The sequence below is a fragment of the Stylophora pistillata genome, chromosome 13 (genome assembly GCF_964205215.1).
Source record: "Stylophora pistillata chromosome 13, jaStyPist1.2, whole genome shotgun sequence".
In the NCBI taxonomy this organism is placed as follows: domain Eukaryota; kingdom Metazoa; phylum Cnidaria; class Anthozoa; order Scleractinia; family Pocilloporidae; genus Stylophora; species Stylophora pistillata.
In genome coordinates this window covers 853790-873802 of record NC_142531.1, presented here as the reverse complement: position 1 = coordinate 873802, position 20013 = coordinate 853790, and the positions used below count along the sequence as shown (strand labels likewise).

General features: G+C 36.1%; 1 protein-coding gene across 3 annotated transcripts; it reads left to right on the top strand.

Moving 5' to 3' along the window:
* Positions 1-683: 683 nt before the first annotated feature.
* On the top strand, positions 684-19731 carry LOC111336967 (uncharacterized). 3 transcript variants are annotated; one of them, XM_022943158.2, is made up of 36 exons: positions 684-738; positions 1347-1430; positions 2319-2463; positions 2654-2736; positions 3173-3197; positions 3502-3587; positions 3928-4016; positions 4444-4481; positions 6484-6626; positions 6828-6880; positions 7172-7217; positions 7631-7741; positions 8036-8099; positions 8555-8677; positions 9065-9258; positions 10076-10279; positions 10540-10606; positions 11499-11645; positions 12156-12311; positions 12455-12723; positions 12994-13080; positions 13442-13612; positions 13916-13991; positions 14183-14302; positions 14794-14819; positions 15386-15433; positions 15634-15709; positions 16169-16240; positions 16604-16658; positions 16865-16922; positions 17262-17356; positions 17936-18044; positions 18549-18607; positions 18726-18804; positions 19065-19130; positions 19244-19731. In XM_022943158.2, the coding sequence occupies exons 1-36, from the start codon at positions 724-726 to the stop codon at positions 19298-19300; spliced, it is 3396 nt and encodes a 1131-aa protein (XP_022798893.2). In that variant the 5' UTR covers positions 684-723; the 3' UTR covers positions 19301-19731. The 3 variants fall into 3 exon arrangements, with proteins under 3 accessions (XP_022798893.2, XP_022798891.2, XP_022798892.2); XM_022943156.2 differs by having other exon boundaries at positions 10540-10738; XM_022943157.2 differs by having other exon boundaries at positions 687-738; positions 10540-10738; positions 12455-12705.
* The last annotated feature ends 282 nt before the right edge of the window (positions 19732-20013 follow it).

The following is a 20013-nucleotide window of genomic DNA, read 5'->3' as shown; positions in this document are numbered from 1 at the left end:
TAAAATAGCGTGAACCTTGCTGCTTTAGCTTCGCGTGAGCTCACGTCATGGTGGATTTGAAGGCGACCTGGTATGACTTACAAGGAATAGTTTTGGTGACCTTTTACCTGGTCATCGACTTCTACTCTGTGAGAGAAAAGGAAGAACATCTTCAGTACACGGCAAACGCGAAACAGGTTACTTTCACATGGAAACGGCAAAGCGCGACCGGCAAACGTGAAAAAATGGCGGGAAAACAGTCACGTGGCCACTCTTGCCGTTCACGTTTCACGTACCGCTCATTAGAAATGCATTACTTTTAAAACTATGTACTGCTCCTTACAAATGCATTGCTTTTAAAAACGTAAAATACAGCATGTCTAAAGTCCTCAAGGTCTACCTACTAACTTGATTGACGGCTTTGTGATTAAAGTAAAAATTCTTAGAATAATCAAAAGCATTTTCCTGGTATATTTGATGACGGCGACGCTGGAATTAAAATTAATTATCCTGCGTCCGTGCGTGCGTACATGCTAACGTGCACATTCATGTGTGATGCGAAATGTCATGCCAAATATGCCACCTCGTTCCTAGGGCCTTTACCCTGGGAACGAGGCTAGCCATATATGGAGAAAACTATTGATTGGCGGGAAGGTCATACGACGCAGTCATTTCTTGTGGCAGTTTCATTCCCTGCGAGTATATTTTGTCTATTTTGTTAAAGAGAATTATTTTTTTTCTTCAATGGAGAAAAGAGTGGTGAGTATTTTTCGTGCACCTTATGTAGTGAAAGGCCAGGCGATTAAATTGTTCAAAATGAAATGAGAATACTCGAATGATCGAGGGTGCTAAGGCGAGTGAATGAAAAACTACATGGACCCCGAAAAAGTTTCTGCCAAAAAAATAAGGAAAGATTTCCATATAAACCCATTCATTAATTATGCATTCCATTTCATTAAGACTAACTGTGAGGGTTTCTTTGCAACACTCTATGCATAATTAATGTGTTGAGTAATATGGAAATCTTGCCAAAAATAAATATGGTTTTGTTTTAATGTGGTATTATAATTTACACTTTTGCTGTTAGGAAATAGACAGTTATTTAATGATTCTTCCCATCACTGCTTTCATTTTCCTGTCATCAGTACTTCGTTGATATGTGCATAACGAAGAGCTTATTATCTGGAAAGAAGTGTCCTAACAGAAAATACGGAAAGACATTGTCCATTAACTTAAGTTTATTCAGTTACTACACAATCATATTTACTATCTTAAAGGTACGTTCAAATTATCGTTGCAATCTATGTTGTGGGTGTGCCTTTCCTTTTTTTACCGACAGAGTTAATTTTTGTGTTGTGGCTTTGTAGGATTACTCAGCCAATGCGTGTTATGAGCTGCTTGAAAACCCTTGTGAGAGTTCAGTGACGAAATTCTCTGATTTCATAACCAGGGTAGGAAACCTCAACCACATAGAATGTGTCTATAAATTAGCTGATATACCAAGACCACTCAGATTAGTTAAAAACATATCATTGTATGTATCACTAGACTTGTCATTATTTTATCATATCCATGTTTTATCTTCTAGCCAACCTTTTTATCAATTTACTAGGTCAGTAACTTTTATAGGGAGATCGTAGAGCACAAAAAAAAATTGTTAATCTCAACTTTGGAATTAGGCCTTCCGGTTAGCATTAACCGCCTCCCGGTTAGCTCAATGGATAGAGCACTGGACTGTTCTGCGGGAGGTCGAGGGTTCGAGCCCCGGCCGGACCAACACTCAGGGTCTTAAAATAATTGAGAAGAATTTGCTGCCTTTCTATAACATCAAGAAATGGTTAGATATTCTCGTCTTCTCGGATAGGGACGAATAAATGGAGGTCCCGTCTCCTGCAGGGTTGGGGTAGGAGACGTTAATTTCCCACACACGAGATAACTGTGTGATGGATGTCCTCCTCTGGGGTGGGATGGGTGGGATATTGGGCGCTCTTAATTTGGAGCCTCGCTCTGTTGTGCGACCCTCACCTCACTCTGGTGAAAGTGATTAAATAAATTGGGTTATTACACCCCAAAAAAACAAGAAAAACTGCAGTCTCTTGCATTGGATTGAACTTAGTCACACTTGTTTATGGACAAAGAGGAGAAACCCAGTGAAAGATTAAGATGGAGTCACTATTTAGGTGTAGTGTTGTTGAGCAGGGTAATTCCCCATTACCAGTACCATTGGCTGTTACAGTGTTATGAATGGGACATTATTGGTTTCGTTCCTTGGTCTGATTCTGTTTGAAATAATTTAAATGGACTTGTTTAAAATCATATTCATTTTTCTTTTAATTCAGGAACTGAACTCAGGACACCTTGCTCAGCTGTCTGATGTTTTCAAGAGGATCACTGACACTATTGAAAATCAAACAGAGTCAAAGAATGTCTCTATGGAGAAGCTCTTTGACTTGGATTTTCATTTGATTATACCATTCAAACACAGTTTAGTATTTGTTTAATAATATAATTAGAAAAAAATTCTATCTGTTCCAAGGGTTATAATTATCATTTTTTCTACCTTGTGTTTTGCAGGATATAAAACAGGCCAGGTTCAAAAAAATTCTAATTTTTTATATCAAAGATTTTGTGATTTGAGTCTTTAATCTTTGTTATTTTATCCACTTCCCAAAAGTTCTTCAGGTACTTGTTGACGGGGATGTTATCTGCACACCAGATGCAGTGGAATCACTGGTTTCAATGCTAACATTTATGACTGTAAGTAGAAAGTGAAATAACCTTCTCTATTTAAAGCTTTCAAATGAGAATTGCACATTTTTACAAGATATTTACAGTCTTGAATTCTGGAAAAGTATGGCAAGTTGAATTGTAATTGTCAGTACCTGGAAAAAGATTTGAAAATGTCAAAATAGTAATAACAATGAAGTGAGATAAACATTTTTTGAAGAATTTTTTTCAAATGGCAGTAAGTCCCTAGTTGTGACCAGTGGGATTGGGGAATTTCTCATCTCAGGCTATATGACTTGATTTGCAACCTCTATTCTGAATATTGAAATAATTATTTGGATTAAGTCTGAAGAGAGTAATAATTTTGGGTACAAAATTTTGAGCAATATTTTCAGTAACCATTAGAATAACATTAGCTGACTGGAAATGCCATACTTCCATTCATAATATTATGTTTTTATCTTAGGCAATATGTGAAAAGTTTCCCCCAGGTAAACTGATTTTCTATTCTTTTGGTTCATGTTCCTCACAGAGTATTCAAAGTTGATCTACACAAGATACTAAAAATAAATAACTTTCTAAGAGCACCTCTCTTTAATGATGATTTTGGGATTCATCAGTGAAAATTTTTAGAAAAGCAAGGTTGTATGTGCCTACTACAGAAAGGACCACTTAAATACAGTTTGTTGAGAAATGTTGTGTACAATGAACAATTCACTTATTATTTCTTTAGGTTGAACTTTTTCTTTGAAAATTGGTGTTATGTTGTATTGTTATTAATTTTTCTCATTAAAGGCAAGGCAAAGTTGGTTTCAATTGTTCCAGCCTTAATTTGTGATATAATTGCAAAAGAGACAAAAAGCATTGATTTGAGTATTGAGGTAAATCTTCTTACTTATGTACAACCCATTCAGTACAATAGAATATCATGAACAATGTTCATTACACTTTTCATTTATATTTGCTATTAAAATAAAACAAGTAAATGGTCAAACATTTCCACTCTATCAATATAATATTGGCTGTGTTCAAATTTTAAACAGATTAGTGCAAATGATAAACAACTAAATTCTTAGTTCAATAATGTAATACGAGACTGACCATTTCTGACTTAATGAATGCATGACTGTTTGACTGCATTAAGGCTAACAGATCTACTGATCAGTCCGTTGTTTGGCCAGCAGACTGGCAGACAGACTCAATAACGTTTTTTCTTTTTAGGCTGTAAAGCTATCAAATATGATTCTTGCAGATGAAGCTAATCATGACTTGGATCAAACTGATGCTGTGTACCTGGCTTCCAAAGAATTGTATGGCTGTTTGACATAATTGAATAATGAAAACTGAACAAAAAGCATAGTGATCACTCTGTATCAAGTGTGACATTTATTGGCCAAGAAGCAATTGGAACAAAAAATTGATGGTTAATGAAAAAATGTAATTTTATAGGCAAGTGGTAGCAACTGGCAAAAATTAAACCTTTTGAAAGCAATGGTTATCCAACATTAGGGCTAGAAAGTTTGGTTTTGCTTTACTTTTCTTCTTGTTCTTGGTGGACTAATGTCAGAAATGGGAGGACACTTACAGGTACAACAGTGAGTGTTAAATTGATGATTTTCAGGAAATTCACATCAGCTTTGTTTTAAGAGTTGCCATTCCTTTTAACATTGTTTGCTCTTGATACTTGATCTGTACTCAAGCAATCAGTTCACATTCACTTTATTTTTCATATTTCAGAGAGGGTAATATGGAATGTCTGCTTGTTGGTGCTGGAGGTAATTACATCATCGCCCAGAATTTAGTGACATATCCGGGACTTTCATTGAGACACTGGCGCTAAATTTAAACGCTAATTAGAAAATGATTGCCAAACAATAGAGGGAAAGGGCTGAAAATGTCGAGGAAAGCTTACGTTCTATTCGTTTACGGATAAACTACTTTTTGAATCCTACTTTTACCATATGGCTTTTATAGAAGAAAGTTCAATTGAACAGTGTATCAGTCACACTTTGCTCTTGCGCTTTCAGAAGAGGTCGCAAATTTGCCTTGAAAATTGACTATGTTGGCGTCCTGCTGGTATGAGAAGTCGATCTCAGCACACTTTCAGGCGTAATTCATCTTCACTCAATTGCTAGATTTTTCTTTTACCATACGGTTATTTTTATTTAACATTCTAGAAAGCGCCATAGAAATTTTCAAGGGATTTCAAGCTTTCGAAGCAGTCGCAAAACGCGAATTTCGAAAACGTTTGCTCTGCATCGCAGTGATCTCTCCAAATTTGTCCTTTGGGGACTCCCACGAGAATACAAGTTACCCATTTCAAACTTCCCGCAAGATTATCAAAATAAAATTTCACTTGACCACAGATTAGCTAGCTTTCTGAGCACCGCTTTTTATAACCTTCAATCAGGCGTTTCTTTGTTGTCAGTCCGCAACCGCAGGCCTTTCGCCCTCGAAAACCGCCTGATCGCGACTTACACTTTTTAAACCGCCTATTCTTTACGATACTATTTTCTAAATTTTTCTATTTTCATGATACTAATTTTTATAATTCAGAAAACATTTTAACCAACGGGAGTCTGTCAGTCTTTCTAAGAATCCGCTGCAAACGAATTTGCTAAACGTTTTGTTAAGAGCGTGGCTATTGTTAATTAGTGTTATTGTTCACTTTATATCACCTTGGGATTTACTTTACGCATCCAACCGTTTGATTGACAGCAGCTCAAATCTGCAAAGAGACTCGTGTATTCCCAAAGCTTTACCTGCTGACCAATCACATCCGACTGGTTCAGGATATGCAAATTATTATGCTGCCCGCTGATTAAATGGGCACTGCAAGTACATGTCACGAAAGACAATAGTATTCTGGGCGATGTTTTTTTCCTTCTGTATTTATGTATTGTTCATGGAAAAAACTAAATAATAATCATACATTTTGTCTCTTCACCAATGATATTGAACCTGTCCTGGCAAGAACCCAATTCTATGAAGAAAACAATAACATACCAGTTATAAGAGTAATTTTTCACTGAGTATAACAAAATAAGTGAAAAATGTTTTTCTCATACGCTGCTGGGGCCTGGGTATAGGTCATGTGACCTATGGGGCAGGGAGTTGTTTTTGTTGCATCTGCCATTGCTGATTTTCCTGCTCAGCCACCCAAAGATTTTAAATGTTTATACAATACCAGTATAATGTACTAGCCTGGAACTTTTTTCATTTTTTCCGATCTTAGTGTATGCTACTTGTATTAGCTTTGAATTTGCAATAAAAGTCAGTTTGTGCTGGTCAGCTTGACATGGCTACCAGTGGTGTGTGAGAAACCACTTTTGATTTATCAGTAAATCTTGCACATACCATTCAAAGAAAATACAAGCTGAGATGTAATAAGACTACTGACAGAGTGGCTGGAAAATGGCACAAGTGAACAAATTAAAATTTTGGTGGTTGGCTAAAGAAGTCAATAGATTGATAAATTAGTTACAAGGATTTGGTGTTAGATCAAACTTACAACATCTATCTGATAGTTTTGGGTGTTCATGTTACCTGTTTGTTGGATATTTGGAAATTATAGTAAGAACTTGCATCATAGTCACTTCTAAAAGTTAAAGGGCTAATGAAGTGGTGCCTATACATTGATTTTCTATTACAATTGAAAAAGTGAATTAAGTTAATGCAAAGCATACATCAAATGTGATATACTCAAGAATATAAAGTAAGGTTAATCTAAAAATTATTATCTGAGTCTCTCTGTTTTGATTCTTTTGAAATATTTAGATTTTGAACTACAAGCAGGAATGGTGGAAGTTATTGTTCGTCTCCTTTCATGTGCCAAAAGACTTTCACAGGCTCCACAGTGCTTTACCAATAAATCTGTTTCTCAGGCTTTCAGAGATATCAGCTTGGAAGATTTTGAGGCAGTAAGTCTTAAGATTGATTTTTAGGTGAATGATTCAAATTTTGTATTCTTATGACTCAATCAACCTTTAATGGGGCATTTCTCAATTGTTCTGTAATTGTTTTAGTTTGTGAAAATTTTCTTTTAAACTAATCTTGTGCCTAATTTCCATCTCCATAATCATTATAATTTAGGTTTATTGCTGAATTTGATTCTTTGGCAGGGTTGTAGGCACTTTCTTAACACTTTAAATGAGAGTCAAAAGGAAAAGCAAAGGTATCATAAATGTTCTTTGATCATAATTATGATATCACATTTATTTCTTTGATATGTGAATGCCAGTGGGAATTTCAAATAGTGACTAAGTCATATTTATTCTCATTTTTTGTTTTGAATAGTAAGAAAATATAGAAAGAAAAACTAAAATTATGTTGCAAATAATAATACTTTGGTTGGCTAGATGCTAATAGATAAGAGGATACACAATTATAGATTATTCTCATTCAGTGGTATTACTCAGGGCTTTTTTTTACCTTTGACTAACTCTCTTGTTGTTTTCTTTGGCAGTGTGACCTCAATTCCTTGTTATTCAGCTTACTTTGGAACACTAGAGGTTTGCTGGGATATTTTGCAACTATATTGAGTTATCTTCATAATTACAGGAATTAAAATTGAATATATTGTATTGTCAGTGGCATTGAGCAAATAGCAGGAAGTCACTTTGCACCAGAGTCACCCTGCACCAGAAAACTGGCTGCCAGTTTTCTCTATAGATCACTTTAAATAAACAGGATTATTATTTTGATGACTGTTATGAAAATGTCCTATAAATAAATATCTGTCTAAATAAATCAAAATCAGTTAAAACAAAGAGACCAGTACTAGAACAATGTTTTATTGCATAAATCAGAGTGCTGAAACAATAATGGGATTGGAGATTTTTAATATAATGATAATTCTTCTCTATGTTTGGTTTTTAGGAAATTATAACTAATCCATATGCAAATTTCTTCTTTGCAATCATAGGTTTACCAGCCAAACTATGAGAAAATAAAGGAGTTTTGGATAGATTTTAACTATGGCAGTGAGTCCATCACACTTTTTGTTGAGGAGCTAGACAAAGATGGCAATTACAAGGTATAACAATGTTTTTTGTTATTTGTTTACTCTCTTCTCAACTCATTTCATTTAAATTTACATCCATGTATGCTACTTTAGGTATTTAGGTTAGTGGGAGGCTACCATAATCATTTCATGATGTTTATTTTCCATTGCATCAGTCAAGGACAGTACAAATCAAGTACAATATTTCAGAGTTTTTGTTTGTTGTAGTTAGGCTGCTTAGTATGGAAGGCCCAGCCCATTATACTTTGACAGAGCAAATTAATGCTGATTTGATGTGATATGTCCCTTTTCCTGGCTTTTATCTAGGAAAGTAGCTCATGGGAGACAGTGCTCATTAAGGCAGCAGATGTTGAGGACTACCGTATCAAAGGTTAATTTCACTAACATCAGGCCTATAAATAACCTAACTTTTGATGTCATCGCACATTTTACACTAACTTCAATCACGATCATGCAAGAGACACCTAAATCAGAAGAAAATACTCCTAAGCTGTAACTCACTTAAAAAGACAAGTGGTTTTTGGGGCCTTCTTAAACTTGCTACCTTCAATAATGCAATGGACACCTAAAAGCAGTGCTATAAATCTTTCAACCAATTGTGACCGAAGAGCCCACAGAAATCTTGTATTCAGATTCAACTAAAAGATTTTTTCACTGGAGAGGCTGGTAGTCCCCGGCCTGTTTGCTTGCTTACCAGTGCATAAGAAGCTTGGTGGGTCTTCAATAGAAATAGTACAAGGGAATTTTGAGTTATCTGTCATTATATTTGTGCAGCTTTATATGATTGTATCCAATCAAATTGATAAAGATTTCTTCACTGCCCAGATTTAGAAACAAAGAAAGATGAGGTTGCCCTTCTTTTAAAGCTAAAGCATGCTGCATCTGACCTTGTTTCCTTTGGACCTCAATTTGACAATCAGTTTGTCAAGTTTTCTTTTAGTGGAATTTATATCCTTTCAGTTGTAAAAACGCTAACAATTGTAATTATTCTGGCTGCCTATATGCCAGGGCTCAACACTAATGGTAGCTTACTAGCCACAGACTAGTAGAAATTCAGTTTTGGCAAGTGGTTTTCGATTTCCACAGGTTTGTTTGACTAGTAAACAAATTGAAATTGTGGTAACATGTAAGATGTCACTAACCACTTGGCCAGTAAGTTGAAAAGTTGGTGTTGAGCCCTGTGTGCCCTTTAGTTTTTTTTTTTTTTTTCTAGAACATGCAGTCATTATGGTTCTTAGTTTTGTTTCTTTTCAGTTTTTAATAGTAAGTTACAGAAGCTTCATTCTTTTTTGATGTTCAACAGTTTTTTTTTCTTAATTCCTTAACTCTTCCAACTTGCTAACCTTCTGACATCTGTAGTACAAAAAATAATGGGAAGACCAAAATTTCCACCCAGTAGTGACTCAGATGTAAGCTTGACTCCTTCAACAAAAGCCTCAGTAGCCATTGATCCTGTGTGCATTAAAAGCACAAAAACCGAGGTGACATATGTTTTGCCCATCATGCCCACAGCTACTGTGATGTCGCAGGTAGAAATTAGAATAATTTACGAATTAAAATTACAAATTAGATATTAAACTACTGATAATTGTTTGAAGTTGGTATAACGGAATCACAGTGAGGTGAAATGTTGAAGGTAACCCAATTCTGAATGGATAATGGTAACCTAAATGGGGTTTATTCCAGTATGTCCTTATCTCAACCACACTATCGCTCTGCTTATACACTAACTTGTATTTTATGTTGGGCTTAGAAAATTATAACTGTATGCATGATTGTACGGTTCAAACAAAGCTTTAATTGTTGTTATTAATTGATTTCAAAGTTTGGATAATATCACTTAAAGTATCTTTATAAAGGAGAACAGTATGATTAAACTCTGCTCTCTTTTTTACTGCCCTGGCTAGGAAGAAGGAAAAGAAATTTGACTGATTTGACCCAGTCAAATCCGTTTTCTTCTTCTTAGCTAAGGCAAACAGATCTGACTTGGTCAAATCAACAACAAAATATTCACCCCCAAATGGCAGATGTCTTATTTCCAGCTTTAATGGCTAATTAAATTAGTCATTAAAGCTGGGAATAAGTTGCATGATTCATACAACATCAGGGACCACACTGAAGAGGAAACCAGAAGAGAGCCTGTGAAATGGCCTTCTAAGCATCTACAGGCCAAAGTGGCTAGGTTTTTTTAAAGTTCCTTTCAGATTTTTTAAGGGTTTTTTTTTTACAGTTCCCTTTCAGAATATAAAAATATTTTTAAAATGATGTCAAAATTAGAGAAAAATCTTCTCCTTGCCTCTTTCTGCCTTCTCTTCCACACTGTCTGCTTACCTCCTTTAATTCCAGGAACAAAGAAGAAGTGATAGTTCAACTGATCTCGATATGAGTAAGGACAATTCTTTGGAGAAATCCTTACCAACAGCTTTCAAAGTAAGCAAGAGATTAAAAGCCAGTAAAAGAAAGGGAAGGACCTTGTCAAATGGTGCAAAGAACTACGAGGGTATTAGAGAAAAAGTTTTCTCTACCAGACGTTCCCATCCATTGGTTGAGGTAAGTTTACACTCTTAAAGCTAATTTATTGATGCTTTTAATGGATGCAGGTTAAGGAAGGACTGAGTGAGGAATGTACCAGTAAGTACATCCCTGTCCCTTGGTGGGGAATCCCTCTCATAGTCAGATGAGCTTAGCCTCAAGCTCAGTCATGTAACATTAATGGGAGAGTGTGATAACTAAAATTAGTTAAGAGCATGCATTTTTAATAGTTTCTAGTTTCTCAGTTCTGGCACTTGTCATATCATTTTTCCTTATAGAGCCAAAAGAAAAGCATTGGCACCTTATCCATGGTGACTCCAGCCAGAAGACAAACCCCAAGATCTGGTAAGAGGAGAATTAGGTCATGCACCCCTACACAAGTAAAGGGTAACGGAAGGAGGAAAGCTGAAAAGACAAAGCTTGCATTCAGCTCCTTGTCAGATGTACTTCTTGAAAGGGACATTTCCTCCATTAAAGGTGAAGCTCCAAAAATACCCTGGCCAGTTTACTGTTTTCGTCTTGTTTTTAAGAAAGATATCTAACTTTCACAGTTCCTCCTTCCACCCTTGAGAAAGGAAAGGGAAAGTACCAGAAAAAAATGCGAGAGTAACCAGTGGTTGACTAGCATCACGCTACTACTTGCTTCGTGCCATGCAAATCAGGATAATCTCCAGTGAGATGACCCTCTTACCTTATTATAAATGATAAATTTCCCTTTTTACCTTTCTGCTAATGTATTTGCAATTAAGTGCTGTTGGTTTAAGGAACTTGATAACATTGATACAAGGGAGAACTATTAAGACATAGTAGCAAGCTTTTCGAGTCTATCACGTCATGCCCGGATCACAAACTCGTGCCTGTCTTACCTCCTAAGAGAGAACACAGATATAATCTAAGACAGTCCAGGGCTTATGCCATGCCCCGTACACATACAAATCATTTTAAGAACACTTTTATTCCAAGTATGTGTACGGAAAAATTATTATTATTATTATTTTTTTAGACTAGTTTGTACATAGTCATATATAGAGAGTTTTTCACATTTATGGTTTTATTATAATTTCAATTTGTATTTGGAAATTATTTATTCCTAGTTCTCAGTAATTGTAACGCAATTCAGTCTACGGACTGCCATGTTCGATATTCTAATAAACTATCTCTCTATCTCTAGTAGTGCTTTCAGCTGTTTGTCTTAACGTATCCTGAAGATTCAATTTCCATCTTTCTTCCTCTTCAGGATTAAAAAAGGATAGAACGGCAAGCAGTGTGGTTTTAGTGCCAAATCCAGCAAAGAAACATCAGAGAATTGGAGATGTTGTTTACAATGAAGACAGGATTGACAATGGAAAATATAACACAGGAAATGATATCCCTAAAAAGCAAGGTAAGTTTTTAATATTTTTTATATATATAGGTACACTGACAAGACCTTAAGCGTGCAATCACTTTACTAACCATGTCCTCTCAGTACCGTAAGTTGCGACCAGCAGCAACTAGTTAGGCATTTGTCAGGTTACAATTTCCCTACTACTTTGTCTGAAGGGTTTGAGAAATTACGTCTGTTCATGCATGACTGCTTCGTATGAAAGACGCAAATTGAAAATGAAACAATTTCAATTCAAAATCACGAAAACCAAGAACAATTTGTGGTAAATAAGAAGAGAGTTTGGTGACAAAACAGCTTTGAATTTTAACCAGCTGTACATGTAGAGTATAGTACTGCCCACTGAATTGATCAACAACTGTGAGAATAGTAACTGAAAAATATGATAAAAACCCACATAATCCCATTCAATAAGGTTTTCATTTACATGGACTGATTTGATATTCTCTGCAGTTTTTGTCATGAAATTGAGGGAAACCTTGTTCACATTTTTGATATTTTATCATTTAGGGATGAAAGAAGGTGCCACTAATAAAAGATCCTTGCAAAGCGCTCAAGCAGAAAAGAAGCAAGTGTCATCTCGTGTACTTGCCCTCAAATCCACAAGCGATGCTAGCAATGAGGATGATTACCTTGAAGAGAATCAGCACGAGACGGCTTTGGCTGGTACAATGACATCTCAATTATTGTTCAGTACATATTATTGCTGTAAAGCATCCCTACTGAAATGTTTTGAAAACGAAAAGCTGCCATAAACCAGTAGTTTCCTATCGATAAATTCTTCTCTTTATCTTCTAATTATATCCTAGATTATGAAATTGAAAGCAGTGATTATACTACAGAATGCTATCCAGAGGCTGAGTATGGAACGTCTTCACCGGTTATTAAAGTTGACAATGCATCTCAAAGCCATAAATCATTGGAGGAAGCTTTACCCGTCAGTCTTTATGATATGGATGATTATGCAGCTTTCGACTATCAAAACACAAGCAAGCAAGTTTCAAAGAAATTCAGGATAGAGAAGGACAGGGTGGAAATTCTAGAAACGAAAAACAACAGGGTCTGTGTGGAGTTTATGGTCAGTCATTGTACTGCATTATTTCACAGTGATCCTAAAAATGCGTGGAGATTTGATGATATTTATCCTCTCAACATTAACGTTTTGGCTTCTTTGCCGTTTATTATTCTCAAAAGAAAAGAATTGTTTATCCGTAGTTATGCTCTATCGATTGGATCGCTTGTTTCAAGTTTTGTAATATGTGCGCCATCTTGGTATGTTCTACGTACCAAGTGCCTGTTAAAATAAGGGACGGAGTTCTTTTTCACTAAAAGTCTTTTTTTGTTTCAGTTTTTGCAAACCCCAAAATCATGCAAAGAGTTGGGTGAAAAATGTGACGGAGAAGAATCTCAACGCAGCTTAATGAAACTCTCTAAGGTAGAAGAGCTTTGTTGCTTTCATCACATGCAAGAACTACAACAGTTGGTTTCAATCCCAGGGAAGCTTGGTATATATTAAAAGTTAAAAGATTTTGGATTTCCAAAGATATTGCTTGTATTCTGTTTTGCCACAACCCTGAGACAATAATGATGTTTCTTCAAGGCGCACAGATATCCTTGAGTAGTCTTATGGTATTAGTGGTCTATGAGTATTCCCTTCCAAAGCTTATTTCTTTCATTCTCTTTTCATTTATTTTGCGATGAAAGAACAACTATCCAGACATCTTTCCTTGATGTTTTCTTCAACTTGACTGGCTGCTCTAACTTAATTAATATTTTTAAACCTATTTCTGTTTCAGGTTACTCCAATAGGTGAAGCTTCAGAAACGAGTGACGTCACCGAACAAGGCGAAGATAAAGAGAAGGATGTTGAAGCTGACTTCGCTCATAGTGATATTGAAATAGATTATAACTTTGACATCGATATGACGCCAATTTATAGACGCAAATATAGGAATGAGCAAAGATCGGTAGGTTGATGTGCTTCATGAAACGTAAGTGTCACAAGTATTACGGTTAATGTACTGCTTTCTTTTTATCCTTATAATTTGATTATGTCACCTACTTGTAACAATATGCGACAATCTAAGAATTTGTTAGAAATAGTCACATTATATCCATACTTCTCAGGATGACCACCTCTCCAATCCTCTCCGTTCCTGACGGATAACATTTTTTGTTTATTTTCATTTAACCTCTTTAGAGTTTGAAAGCTAAAATTATACAACTTTTAGAGTGTGCCTATGTTGAATTGTTCACTTCTCAAATTCAAGGCTGGAAACAATATGCAGCTAAGATCCAGTAAAGGGAGGTTAGGTTTGAAGCATGCTGTGCCTCGAGATGACTCAGGTATTTAAACCCTTGATTATCTCTTGTGTGACCCATTTTTGTTGCATTCGCATTTAAATCTTTGTCTCCTTTTCAGCTTTTATTGATATTCTTCATAAATTGTTTCCAATTGTCAATAAAAGTAGGGCGTCATCATCGTTTTATCTTTGAATGTTAAGTGTGGAAATGATTTGTTTGTCTCATAATTTCAGGGATTGGTGAAACACCTTTCCAAAGAAATCAAACAAAAGTCCCCAAGAAAAAGTCTTTGAGACAAAGGCCTCTTCAAGTATCCGTCGTAAAGACACCAATCACACCAAGATCAGAACTAGGTAAAAAGTTTGCACTTCTGTAAAATTTAAAGATTGTCGTTGATCTTATACCTGGCAGTGTGCAACCCAAGTGACAAAGTGAGGTCTCGAGACAAACTCTAAAGAAGGAAAACCTTCCGGCATCAAAAATGACCACATTTAGCACTTGGTCAAAAGTCAAAAATGACCACATTTAGCACTTGGTCAAAAGTCAAAAATGACCACATTTAGCACTTGGTCAAAAGTCAAAAATGACCACTTTTTAACACTTGGTCGAAAGTCAAAAATGACCACGTTTAGCACTTGGTCAAAAGTTGAAGTGTCTATTAACGTGCCAACTGGTTTGGAACATCTACTTCAATGCTCGTTCTTTTCAGATGGAACAAATTGCAAATAAATAACTTATAAGACGCCCCTCTTTCCCCAGTTATGTTATGACGACCTCAACCTCCTTACACTTTAGTGTTTGTTATGTAGTCTGGTGTATTAATTTGCTGCTATTACTTCCACAGCTGAGGATAACTGTGCAGATGTTGAGGTTTGTAACCTAACGAAGTGACCTTTTCTATTTATTTATTAAATATTAGTGAACCTTAGCAAACAGTTGAACCCTTCCCTCCTTCCCCTATGCTGACTCGTCGGCCTCAGTGATTACTTGATTGTCCAATTTAGTGCCGCACTCTTTTCTTTGACCGAAAGTGGCAACAAAGGGTATGGTTTACACTATTTTGATCTGAAATTCATTTCCATACAGACTCATTGGTGATGCACTTTTTATCTAAAATAAATGTTGTTGTCACTTCGAAACGACTCCTATGTTGAGTTAGTTAGGCAAAGGATATCGGAGTCTAAAGCCGCGCGCCGAACAATGCTCCCCTCCCCCGTTTCGTAAAGCAGTCGGACTCATAGCGTGATTCGCTCTGTATTGGATTCCACCACAGTAACTGTACACACAAGATCTGCACACATTCGACTGAGTAAGGGATAAAGTTGTAGTGACGAAGTGGTAGTAAAAGACTAGTCAGATTTCAACATTAACCCGGTTTGAAAAACCGGGTTAATGTGTTACACTGAAGTTGTCTGTGTGTTATTATTTGACTGCAGAGTGGAAAGGAGTCCGTCTCATCTCCAGAGTCAGGAAAGGAAATTGTGGTTGGTGCATTAGGTTTTAAGAGCTCTTAAGTATACATTTAAAAACGTACTACTTTCAAAGAGGTGGGGAAGTCTTTTAGATGCTTTCTGCAGTTTTTTTATTTGTTTGTTTGTTTGTTTGTTTGTTTTTATAGTCACACATTTAGCACTAAACATCTTAAATTTCTTTATGAAAATAGTTGTTTTAATTATTTCTATAGGTTAGAAAGCGAAAGAGGAAATACGTTGAGTGGACACGATCAGGCCCTAGTCATTCTTGTGGCACCTCTCTTATAGGTATATACTTGCTCTGTAATTGGAACCGTCGCATCCTAAATCTCGGTGGACAGATCTTGGGTTTACACCATTTTGTGAGGGGTTTAAGATGGGCTTATAGAGGAGTCAAGGGGAGCTTGACGTATGACAGAGGGAAGGCTAATTGTGAGCGGGATTGAAATCGCTGCGAAACGAACTGATGAGAAATACACCCGATAAGTATCCAAATGTGTAGTCTTCTGATATAATTGGTTTCTGAGTGGATAGCTGTCTTGATTATTTCCCCACAAAATCATGAAAAGGGTGCCCTTCAGTTTGTAAGTAGTTTAAATCTGGAAACTACATTAGTTCAGCAAACCTGAACCATCAAAGGACAAACCTGCTTCCATCAAAGGACAAGCGTGTGTCATTATCCATGTTATGAAAGAACTTTTACAGCTTTCTATCAATGTTATATATATCCATCTTTTTAACACTCAGCAAGGAGTAATGAACATAGAGAAGGCTGGTACAATCCAAGTATTTACAGGCCCAGGAAACTTTCATATGAAGGTAATTTTCTGCCATGAAACGTTAGCATTAATGCTTATAACAGAAATTGCCGGTGTCTACTGGAGCGCATTTTTATTGGGGTCTCACAACCAAAGCCAAAGTTATCATAAAGTTATTCTCTTTAATCAGAAGAACATAACCCATGTTTTATGCTTCTACTTTACTAATCAGATTCGTTTGACGGACTAGAACATCTTGGGAAACTTTCATTTCTGCATCGAAATTTGGCTGTAATCAACTAATGGGTCTGTCCTACGGCTATATCTATCGTTCAGTCGTTAGGTTATTTCTTATACACATCTGCGAAAATCTCCTTTTTTCCTTTTCTGGCCAGCAGAAAAAAAAGTGTTTTGGTTTTATTAGAAAACAGAGAGGAGCCTCACGAAGAAGACGTTGATGACGAGGATGAAGAAACCAGGTTTATGAACTGATTTAACCTTTGTTTGCTTCCATTTGTTTGTTTTTGGTGGTCAATGCCCAACCATTGTTTTTGACAGAAGGGTGAAACGATAGAAGGGAAAATAAGACAAGGCATAGATTCTCTATGAACATAGATCTGCTAGGATTTCTAGAAATTTAGCAGAATACCTGACAAAAGTTTTACAATTTTTTTTTCTATCAAAGGCAAGAGGTACAGGGATTGATCAATTTTTCTGGACGAAAGATTAAGAAAGCGGTTCGTGTAAGTAACAGTTTCTTCGTCCAGTTTTGTCCTGATTCCCTGCTACTTTGTCTTTCAACGAAGTCAAGATATCAGAAAAGATAAAAAGGCAACTTAACTCCCGGGGAACTACGGAGTTGCCGTTTGAGAGTAGCCGTAGTAGTTACTTGAGATTATGGCGCACATTACAAAATGGCGCGTTTTTCTTCGCGATTAAAAGTCACCAGATAGGAGAATTCCCACCACAGAATGCGAATCAACGCGAATCATAATAATTTTAACGAGTCGTAGTTACACTGTACTATTACGAAAAGGCTTTTTTTCTGTCAGGAAGGTGTACTGTCATGACTTTTATTTCAGAGAAAGCGTTTCATGATCCGATCGTTTGTAGAGAAATCCAATGAGGTCATGTTTACCACCATTGACTCCCTATGGAGTCAAAAACAGGAAGCCAGGTATTTGTAATCTTTTGTTCACCTTGCAATCAAAATATATTTCGTAATTAAATTTATCCTTGGCTTTCATTTCATTCAACTTCATCTTTGGCTCTGTCATAATGTTTGAAACAAAGGAAAGCCAAATATGAACCATAGATTAAATCGAACTATAGAATCTAAACTGCACCTGTTAATACTTGCATTATTGTGGCTGTGTCTTGGTTTGTAGAGACTGCTGAAATTGCTACGGGAGTGGTGCTAAAGTTTAGGAAGCTATGTCAGGGCTAATGGGTCTTTCAAAATATAAATGGCAGTTGATAAAATTTCTAAGTTTGTCATTTGTGAACCTTTCACCGCATTGTTTTTGTACCCCATATGGCTACTATTTCTAAGTTTCCATTTTAAGGCATTTTTAACTTTGTGAGGGTACTTCTTAGTTCTAAGTAACATCACAGCAGCTCACATAAATGCTATATAGATTGTGTCTACAGCAGTTATACTTTAATTTTTAGTGGATTCGGTCAACAGCACAATGCAGTTTTGATTGTGGTTGACGTGTTTTGTTTCTTTAAACGTTTGCTATTGTGGGGAATTTAGGTACGATAAATTGAGAAGCTGCAAGAACCAATTCTCAGAACAGGTTCAAGTTCTGAAGAAGGAAATTGATAAAACATCTGTGGTCGTAAGAGGAATGGAGGAAACATTCGTAAGTGTCAATTTGTGATCTTTGATTTTAAGGTACAGTCCTTCGAAACACAAAATCCGTAACACGTTTTAGTTAATTATGACATCTGCATCGTGTGAATTGCCTGGTCGGATAGTACTATATGTTACATCCAGTGGGGGAAAACATTACTCCATCAACACTTTATTCCTTATTTAGAATCTCGAATGTGACCGTAGGCTCGTGGACGAAGAGCTTACTTCCAAAGTAGCTTCTTAGTCGTCGAAACAAAAATATTGCGAAATGAGCCAATTTAATACGCTAGTCGGACAAAAACATCAGCACTGTAACGTCGACCACACCATTTCGCCGTCAAGGTCTTTAAACTTTTAAACTATTACAATAACCTTTGTCGTATCTTAGTGTTTGTAGAAGAGGGCCATATTCCAAAGAGGACCGTCGTTGGGCCAATGGACGACTTTTCTCAATTATAGTAGTGGTGATGAGCGTGTACTTATCTGGTTGTAACATTTCTTTGAAAACTAGAATGGTTTGAAGAAACAATTCAAGATTCTCAAGAACCAAAGACAGGTAGAAAACAAGAGGTTGGTAGGAAGTTCTTACTTTTACTCTTGGTGTCCTCAATTTTAATTTTTTTTTTTTCGTCATTTCTGTGCGCTCGACGAAAGTAGGACTCAATGGGTTCAAACTCTTCGTTTAAAGGTTCAAAGACTTGGAAAATCTTCAAGTTGTCATGGACACTGAACTCACAAAGTTCAAGCAGGAAAGGGAAGAACGAGAGGTATTTATTGATCATTGTGATTTTCTACCATCTGAGTCACGTCTAAAGTGATACACTTTCTGGTTTGAAACCTGCTCGAAAAATGGGAATAAGTGATTTTCGATTTATTATTTCAACGCATAGTTCCGCTTGTTAGCTCAACGAATCCACTATATTTTGATTCAAAGAATTAGTGAGTACGACTTTGTTCATACTATCAATTTGATTCATACGATATCGATTGAATTGTTGCTTACAGTTTTTATAAATATTCTTAACAGATAGCAGTGCGCACTGAGATGAAAAACGAAATGGAGAAACTGCAGGATAAATTTCTTCAAGACACTGTGAGTAGATGATAGGATTCTCTAACAATTGGTTTTTTATTTTAAAGTGTATGCAGTGTTGTTGTTGTTGTTGTTGTTGTTTTTAATAAAACTTTTTAATTCTCTTCTATCAGCGCAAGCAGACAGAAGATTACCTTAAGATGACATTGAACACCTTGCGAATTATTTGAGGTCGTTACAAGGACTTGCGTTTTTGGTCTTACTTTGTTAAAAAAAGATGAAAAGAGAAGGAAATTAAAGGAACAATGAAAGGATAATTTTTTATCCTTATGGAGCAATTCTGTTAAATGGAAATTGTTCTCTTGGTGTCTACCATAACGAAATGGCTGGTGTTTGGTAACTTGCTGGATAGAGGTTGTAACAAGTTATCGGGTCTTTTGGTATTACAAATTGAAAGACAATAGGTTGAGCCAACAATGAAAAAAGGCAAACGTAAAAAACGTAATTCAGGAAAAAGTAATTGATGGAGTGGTTTTTATGAAACAATCCTAAGTTTAGTGTTCTAATTTAAGGCTACTTTTTCTAGAAATACGCATTGAAATGATTATTTGATTGTAGCTGAAACAGTTTCAAATATTAAATTGATTTATGTATGGCACGATTTATTGTATTTACACTTGAAAAAGAAAAGAAAACTTACCTATTTAAAGCACTTGTTTATGTAATTGTATAGTCTCCTTCATTAAAAGGGGAATCATCATCTCTAGCCTTCATAACAAGCGTTCATTTACCCGAGCGCGAAGCGGGAGATATCAAGCGTGAGACGAGGGGAAGAGAAATTTTATTTTTCTCTTCCCCTCGTCTCGTGCTTGATTTCTCCCGCTTCGCACTCGGCTATACAGGCTACATCGTCACCAAACTTCTTAAAACAGAAGTTAGCCAA

Coding starts and splice junctions, on each gene's coding strand:
- LOC111336967 (XM_022943156.2), top strand. Junction 2,464..2,653: donor GATTATACCATTCAAACACA/GTTTAGTATTTG, acceptor ACTTCCCAAAAG/TTCTTCAGGTACTTGTTGAC. Junction 16,659..16,864: donor GACGAGGATGAAGAAACCAG/GTTTATGAACTG, acceptor TTTCTATCAAAG/GCAAGAGGTACAGGGATTGA.